The sequence below is a fragment of the Hydra vulgaris genome, chromosome 06 (assembly GCF_038396675.1).
Source record: "Hydra vulgaris chromosome 06, alternate assembly HydraT2T_AEP".
Classification (NCBI taxonomy): Eukaryota; Metazoa; Cnidaria; class Hydrozoa; order Anthoathecata; family Hydridae; genus Hydra; species Hydra vulgaris.
This window is the reverse complement of record NC_088925.1, coordinates 54,262,654-54,272,130: the sequence shown is the minus strand read 5'-3', so window position 1 is coordinate 54,272,130 and position 9,477 is coordinate 54,262,654. Positions and strand designations below refer to the sequence as shown.

Genomic DNA, 9,477 nt, shown 5'->3' with positions numbered 1-9,477 from the left:
AATAGTGAATAGTACATTTTTTCTTGGATTGTGAAGAAAGTAATTTGCTCAAACTTTTTATTAAGCAGTAACGATTGGTTTCACTATTTGAGATTAATAATAAATCTATTAAATGTTGACGATCATTATCTTTTGAAATGCGTAAAGGGTAAACTGACTTTTGGGACAACTGCAGTTATAGGTTTTCCTGTTGTAATACTCGTCTTCTCCATTTCACAAGTGATAACTATATTCAGTTTTGATCCTCCATTTTTATTTAGTATTTTAATTGCATTTTTCTTAACATCTTTAATGAAAGACTGCATCATATCCATCTACACCTTTAACTGTAAATTGTTTTGTCACATTTTTAACTGCTGATTGTGATACTTTAAACTCAATCTTATTTTACGTCTTGTTGAATACGATCAATTTAAGAGATTCTATTCTTTTTTTGACTCCGTCTATTGTATCACTCAATTTTTTCTTCAGCACATTTGGAACGTATGGATCTATCCAATTGAGAGTATTGTCATAACTGTTTACAACAACATCGTTTACAGCTGTTACAAACCTTGAAAATAATCCAGGTGTTAAAACAGGTGATGAAACAGATGGTGGAATTGGTTCTTCAAAGATAGATCCTTGAACAACAGGACGTGGAGTAGGAACTGGTCTTACAGGACGTGGAGCAGGAACTGGTCTTACAGGACGTGGAGCAGGAACTGGTCTTACAGAACGTGGAGCAGGAACTGGTCTTACAGGACGTGGAGCAGGAACTGGTCTTACAGGACTTGGAGCAGGAACTGGTCTTACAGGACTTGGAGCAGGAACTGGTCTTACAGGACGTGGAGCAGGAACTGGTCTTACAGGACGTGGAGCAGAAACTGGTATTACAGGACGTGGAGCAGGAACTGGTCTTACAGGACGTGCAGCAGGAACTGATATTTGAGATAATGCATTAATAAGATCACTTTTTCGCATATTATAATAATATTTAATTTCTCGCTCTTTAGCGATTGTTTTTAATTCTTTAACTTTTTTGCTATTCATATCGTTTTCCATTTTATATATGAAAGATATTTTTTATTATAAAAAATTTATTTATATCATTTTTCAAAATTTATTTTCTTGTTAAAATATTTCATATGATAAATTTCATATAAAATATTATACACACCCCCATCCTCTAACTCAGTTTTTCAAGTAGTCTCTCATTTTGAACAGTTGTTATTCTATATACAAAAGGTTCAGGAGTTAATATTTCTGATGATATGTATGGAATCGGTTCGTCAAGTAGGTCTTTCAGACCCATGCGAAGTAGGTCTTTCAGACCCGTACGAAGTAGGTCTTTCAGACCCGTACGAAGTAGGTCTTTCAGACCCATTCGAAGTAGGTCTTTCGGATCCATAAGAATTATGTTTTCCATTTTTTATATAGCAAGATTTTTTTAAATCTTTTAAATTATTATTTATTTCTTCTCTTTTCCAATACAAACTGCATGGCGTAGGCTTATACATTCTATAAAATTCCATAGCTTTATCTCCCATTTTTATATATTTTTTAAATCTTTAGATTATTAAATATTTTACAACTCATCATCTGATTCACTTCCTAAATCTAAATCGTTCATTATACTAGTAAAATTAGAAACCTTTTTAACAACAACTACTTCTTGAAGTTTAACTTGTATTGACTCTATCATTGAACCAATAAAAATACCTTCAATCTTTAAGCATCCAATAGCTTCACATCTTTGTTTGATATAATCATAAGGTGAAGCTATAACAAGTGATTTTACAGTATCCTTTGGATTTACTTTGCATTGATCCGAAGGATTTACTTTGCATGGATTCGAAGGATTTACTTCACTTTTAGTTTTTCTACGACGGGAAACTGTAGTTATTTCTAAATTTTTATTACTTGTAAATAACTTTCCATATATTATTGGAGGTTTATCTGCATTATATCTTAAAATTTTTAAATTAGCAAGATTAACTTTAGATTTTTTTATCTTATTTTTATATACTTCAAAATTTCTCTACAAAATTTTTCAATAGATTCAATCATTGCAATAAACTTTTCTTGTTTATCAGATTTTTCTTTATCACATGCAAATGACATTGAATAACCATTAAGTTTATCATTTTTAAAATCTCTATTTTCACACACACCATAGGAAAAATAAGGTAATGTTTTAATGAGAACAGGACCAGCACCTGTTGGATATTTATATGCAAGTTGTAATTTTTGATATGGAACTGGCTTATCAGCTTTGAATATATTTTTTACAAATAAATTTTTAATATCAAATGATTCAATTGTTATAAATGCCATTATTTTATATATAAAATATTTTTTTTATTCAATTTAAAAAAAAATATTTTTACAGTGTAGAATTTTTTTTACATTTTTTTTAACTTTTCAGAATTGAATACTTCAATCTTATATCCATTATCAACCTTTCCACAACGCGATTCAAAATATTCATATCCATGTTTAGTTTCTTTCATAGCTCTATATAATGATTTGTATACTATTTCTTCGCCTGTATCTACGTTTGTTAATTTAATAGTGACTGGCTTTTTCTTAATTGATCTCAATCTTTCATATTTTGGATCTATTTCTTTTTTCTTTTCTTTTATCTCGTGTATTCTAGGACGACCAACAGGTCTTTTATCGACATTTTCTCCTTTTACTTCATGAATTCTAGGACGATCAACAGGCCTTTTTTCATCAGTTGATTCTACTACTTTTGACATTATTTTATCTTTATCTATCAACTTATTATCTATAACTAGCATTAATAATGTTATATAGTTGTCTGATGTTTTTGTTATATCATTTTCTATCAATAGATTTTGTAAATCTTTTCTAGTATAATACATTTTTATTATATAAAGAAAAAAATTTTTTTAATTTATTTTTATATAAAATTAATGAGTTTGAGTAAGCCTGTTTCCATCTGATTGAAAGTTTAATAATTTATCTGATATTACAAGAGCATATGCCATAGTATTTGCTGGTACTGCAGTATTAAATGTTGTATTAATTGATATATTTACTATTGATGAATCTAACCTTTCTCTTTGATTACTAACATCAAAAACCATAATTGGAAATAAATCTCTATATTCAGTATATAGAATGTTTCCATTTGTAATCAAGTTACTAGTTCCATAAAATTTTTCACTAAAATCAGATGCAGTACCATAAGCTAATGAATACTTCATATTTGGAAATGATAGATTATAGTTAAGTTCAGGATAATTTTTATTACTAACAACAACTTGCATATTTTGCAAGTCGCAATGATCGAATAATGAAGGATTTGTTGTTTGATCTAAGAGCTTATTTGTTTGAAATCCAACAATGACACATCTAGGTCTTTCAGAAGATGCCTTTGGACTAAGTTGCCAATTAAATGATGTAGTTTGTAGTACTGCTATACTATTAAGACGACGCTCTCTATAAGCTGATTGGATTGTTACTTTTGATGATATCATACTGAGAAGTTTACATTCTTGTTTAAATGATAGATCTAACTGTAGAATGTATAATGCTAATTTATCAAGAACAACTTTACCAGCAACTACATTATTAGCTCTAAATATGGCATTATTGTCACTTCCTCTAGTAAGAGTTAATGCTTGTATAAATCCAAAAACAGATTTGTCATAATCATCGCAGAAACCAAAAATATGGTTTAAAGGTATACGAATTGAAAATGCTCACTTTGTAGTTGGTTTTTGTATTATTACTCCTTGCCTAATTGCGAATCCAACGTTATCTGTTAGCGATGCTGTTGTTGAGAAATCTTTATACCATAATTGATTTAATCCCTTTGAAACTTGAAAGTTGTTAGAATATTTTAACAATCCAAGCATTGTTGTAGCTACACCTGGATTATCAATTGTCTATACATCTGTAGATGATAATTTATATGATATCCTATCGAATAGGTACATGATACCATTATTTATTAAAGATATTACATCTGTATTAGCATAAGCTGTACCACCATTTTTAAGAAGTGTCCCTTCAACTAAAATATAAGCTTTAGATGGTAGTGTATATAAATCAGTTTGATCAATTGTAATTCTTATGTCTCCGCTATTTAGATTTGTACCAATTATCGGATTATAGGCATAATATTGACATCTTTCAATTCCTACATCTTTCATTGGCTCATCATAATTAAATATTTCAGAAGTATTCATTTTTTATATAAAATAAAATAAAAATTTTTATCTGATAATGAATTTTTAAAATAATCTGAGCCAATTCCCTTTAACTAATTCTTTTAACTAATTCTTCAATTCTAATAGCATTTTCACTTCGAATTGATTTCTTTGGTTTTATTGAAGATCCATATACTAAATTACTAAGATTTACTTCATTACTTTGTGATCCAGATCTAATCAAGTTTGATAATAGCTCTTCACTTTTTTTTTATCAAGATTTGATTTAGATTAATTAATTTTTTTCCTTTTTCTATTGCAGTATTTTTAGCAGCTTCTATTGCTGATAATGATAGTTCTTTTCCTGCTGATTTAGCAGCAGTTAATGCACTTTTTCCTAAATCAGTAGCTCCAAGCTTTTTAACCATAGCTGATGATACTTTAGTTACATTTGATGCTGCTGCTCGTCTAAACATCTCTCTTAGAGTATCGAAAAGTCCACTTCCTCTAATAACATGCTTCTTAATATATCTCTTATATTTAATGATGATCATTTTTATATACACAATTTTTTTTTATTCATACTGCTAGAATATTTTGTATTGCTTTATATTCTTCACTATTTAATATACCCTGCCTTAGTAATTCATCGCTAATTGCTACAGCTTCATTTCTTGATGAATTATTACCAGCCTCCCAAGCAGCTATTCGCAATCCTAACATTTCAACTAATACATTAGGATCGCTCGGAAGAATAACAGTTTGAATTACAGTTTTATTTCTTCTCTTATCTCCAACTCCACTTCCTTTTCTCTCATACTCTAGTTTTCTCCTTGCTCCCTTCATATCCTTCCAAATTGGAGATATTAATTCATTGTATTTTTCACTTCTTGACAACTTTGGTTTGTTTGGATTAGTAATTGCATCTGTTTGTAGTAATATATCTCTATAGTTTTTAATATCTTCATTATTATATACTTCTTTATTTGGATTAAATTTTGTTATCAATTCCCACAGACCTTTTGTACCAATATATTTTTTTACATCAATATTTATATTATTTTCATCAATAGTTATTGGCTTTTTACCAATGTATAACTCTCCATCTTTAGAATGTATTCCAAATACTGTATCTGTAGACTTTTTGCTTGATGTATATAATCTAAGATAATCCGTTGCAATTTTGCCTAACTTTAATAACTTTGAACTATCAAACTCAATAGAGTTAGATGCATAAGGATCTTTTTGATCCATACGGAGTAGATCCTTTTGATCCATACGGAGTATCTCAGTATTTGTAAAAGTAAATGCTAATTGATCTTTCAACTTTGATATACCTTTACTTATACCAGATTAACTCTCAATGAGTGGACTATACAACTTTGTCAAGTCTTGATTAAAATTAGATTCACCAATCTTTTCATTAAGAACATTTTGTTGTACTATTTTTTTCAAAGTTTTGTATTCTTCAATAGCTTGATCAGTAATTTTTAAAAACGACATTTTTAATATTGAAAAATAAAAAAAACATAAAACAACATAGAATTTTATGTTATGTTAACATAAAGTATATGTTTTTATTTGTATTTTTCAATATTAGTTATATTTTTAATTTCACAGTCTTTATAAGTGACGTCATCTGATTCTAATAATCCTGTTAGTACTGCAATTGATAAAATACTTTTTATTAATTTTTTTTCTTTCAAGTCACACTCTAATTGAAGTACATATTTATCTATCATTCTCAATTTATAATTCTTTTTAACATTACTCCATTGTTTATTATGATCTTTAATTTCACTTTCTACTTTATAAAAATCACTATCTTCATTCCAGATAAGTTTATAAAGTTTATTTCTTTCACCATCACTATAAGTTGATGGTATCTGAAAGTTTCCATAATCAGTGAAAAATATAGAGTGACTTCCTGAATCAACAATAAAACCTCCTTTTCCAAACCCTAAAAGTTCTAAATATATTATTCGCTTCTTCTCTTCCTTGATTAATTAATGATATCTTAGTTTGTTCATCAATATCTTTTTTAATTTTTGTCCTAATATCTTTAAGCATAACTTTAAACTTTTCAAATTCGCTAAGTATCAGCTCAAATTCTTTATCATCTATTTTCCCATCTACTAAAGCTTTAGAAATATGATCGCTTATCGTATTCAATTTTGAACAACCAAGTATTTTAATGCTTTCATGCTTTTCTGCTTTTAAATTTAATTTTTTATTCACTTGAACTCCTATCAATGAAAGAGCTCCAATCGCTAATGCTGCACCTTCACATGCAATAGCTATTGGAGTTGCTACTATTGTGGCTAAAAAACCAATTCCAACAGTTCCTAGTGCCATTGTACTTCCAATTAACGCTACATCAACTGCAGAAATTACTTTTATTGACTTATGATACTTTTTACTTAATGTTAATCTCTTTTCTCTCACAATTTCTATTTTTTTTTGAATTTCACTAATCTTATTCAAGCGGTAAGCAATAGAATCTATCTGCTGTATTTCAGTATATTCATTTGGTAAAGTCGGATATAATTTATTCATATTTGAATTATTTAAATACTCCATTTTATAAAGCAAAATAAAATTATTTATTTTACTAAATTAACATAGCATAATATATCACCTTTTTTAATTGGTATATCTTCAATTGAATTATTGTTTTTAATAATCACAACAATATCATCAACTGATTCTGATACAATATTGTTATCTAAACTTAGCATTTTTGATTTTAGACTATTTTGTAAAGAAATTAATACAAAACTAGGATCATCAATTTTTACATCTATTTGCAAAGATATAACTTTATGTGACATAAATGCTAATTTAATATCTTCCTGTGCAAATATTTTATATTTAGACCCATCAACTATTAATTCCTGCTTATTATCAAAAATGTCATTAAATACAAAATAAGATTTTGGGTCTTTTATAACAGTACAAGGCAAACTAGTATCTACTAATCCATAATTAGGAGTATTTATAATACAACTTGGAAGTGGCCTCTCATACCAAAAAGCTCTTCGTCTTTTATTTATAAATTTATGCATCGGAGGATGATATATCATTTTTATATATCAAAATTTTTTTTAGATTCATGAAAAATCTTTGATTTTTTTAGTTCTTTTTTTACAAAATCAAATTCAAAAAAGGTATATTAGCAAATGGTGAATTAGGACCTAATAATAGACCTGCTCCAGTTCTCACATAACCATTTCCAGCGTTTAAGTATAGTCCATCTCCTAATGATCCTCCACTTTTCCATGGAATCATAAATAATCCACCTCCCATTTTAGTGAACTTAATTCCTTCTCCATTTCTAACTTTATAAAATCTTTTTTTACCAATACCATTTCCAGCAATTTTATAATTCAGATTGTTCCCAGTTGCAGCTCCTACACCTGTAAGAAGTCCTGTTGCTAGAGACGGTATTACTTTTGATGCTAAAAAACATCCAGCTGATCCTAAGAAAGGTAAAAGTGCTCCTAGAAATCCTCCCTTCTTTATTTTAGCATTGTACATGAGTTGTTTTTTGCTTAATTTTAGCACTACTCCTTTACCATCTTCATATGATTTTGAAATTTTATTCATCTGTGATTTTGTGAATGTGATAATTAAATACTAACTCCAGCCTTTTCACTGATTGCTTTTTCAACTTTTTTCAATTGTCCTTCTGAAAGATAAATTTTAACATTAGTATAATTTGTCATTTTATTATAAGATTATTTTTTTTCTCTTATGTGAAATCTAATAGAAATTTTTTCACCTCTTAAATTAATTAGATTTCCATCTTGATTAATTATTGTATTTACTAATGTTGAAATCGAATCTAACAATACACGTTGATATATTAAATTAATCGGTTCTTGAACAATATTATATCCAGGACCGACATTTGGAAAAAATAAATATATAATTTTTTGTGTTTTTCCATCAACATATGAATCTTCTACTATACTAGATGTAACGTGTATAGTATTCACTTTTAATATTTTCACAATACTTTCAGATTCATAATAACCTGTTGAATATATTCGATAACTAAAACCTAAAATAGTCCTAATTGAGTATGGAGTTGTAAAATCTACTTTATATCCTGTCCGAATATTTAAAGTTGAACGTAATGTATTGTTATTAGCTCCAATTGTTATAGCTGGAACTCCTGATATTACATTACCGTTTTTAATTAAAAATAATTCAATATACTTATTTATATCATCAGTCTCATATGCTCCTATTGGAAGTAGAACATCAAACCAATTCACCCCATTATCAGGACTGAATCTAAAATTGTTATTTGAAAAATCAATATTTTGAAAACTATAATATGTCTCTAAACCAACTAGAGCCATTTCATATTGTTTACTTTTATCCAGTTCAATACTATAACTAAATTTAGTTACAATTTCACTACTGCCTCCGTTTACATATATGCAAGGCATTTTTATATATTAAAAAATTTATTTATCAAGAATCTTTAAAAAATCAAAGAATTTTCTATACATCTTAAGGATCTTTAAAATAGTCAGATGTAATATAAAAATTATCAAATCCACTTCTATAGTTTCCATCATCTTTTTCAGAAGATAAATCTATTACAACAAATCCATGCTTTTTCTTCCATGCAGTTCTACATAACTTGTTAAACTCATACTCTGTCATATCACTCGATACATGATCTTTATAAATATGATTTAAATTCTTTGAATCTTGTGGAAATAAACAAATAAAATTTGCATTTTCTCTTATAGTCTGTCTAGGCAACATAAAATAATTTTGTGCAAGATAGAAACAATCTATATTACTATGCCTCCCTCTTATATAATACTTCTCACATTTATTTTGCTTTATCAGTTGCAAATCATCAAATATCATTAAATTATTATTCCTAGCATCGAGATCTTCAGGATCTGGTACATCATCTGCTGTCTCAAAAGATTTATATTCCATATCAACTTTACTATTTTTCTCATCAAACGTTTTTGAAACTTCTTCAATAACTTCTTCAGGATTTTCTATTATGTCCTGATACTTAAACAAATTAAGAATAACTTCTTTTGGTAATTTTTCTTCAAAAGATCTTTTTAATATTTTGTATTCAGGCTGAAATAGAGATTTTCCAAAAACTTGTAAATTATTATAATCTAACCATCCAGGTCTTAAAAGCAAATTTAGTAATAAAGTAGTTTTACCACACCCCGACTTTCCAACAATTATACCTCTTATACTTTTAGGTAACAACTTACTATTATTTCGTTTATTTCTTTTTACGTTCCATGATAACTCGACAACATCCATTTTT

The 9,477-nt window shown here is 27.9% G+C and overlaps 1 protein-coding gene across 1 annotated transcript; it reads right to left on the bottom strand.

Annotated features, from left to right (window-relative positions):
• Window positions 1–387: 387 nt before the first annotated feature.
• LOC136081503 (uncharacterized) lies at window positions 388–1,044 on the bottom strand. Its single transcript, XM_065798824.1, has one exon. The coding sequence runs from the start codon at window positions 1,042–1,044 to the stop codon at window positions 388–390; it is 657 nt and encodes a 218-aa protein (XP_065654896.1).
• Window positions 1,045–9,477: the final 8,433 nt, after the last annotated feature.

Excerpts from the sequence above, each read along its gene's own strand:
- LOC136081503 (XM_065798824.1), bottom strand. The coding sequence starts at position 1,044 with ATGGAAAACGATATGAATAGCAAAAAAGTTAAAGAATTAAAAACAATC.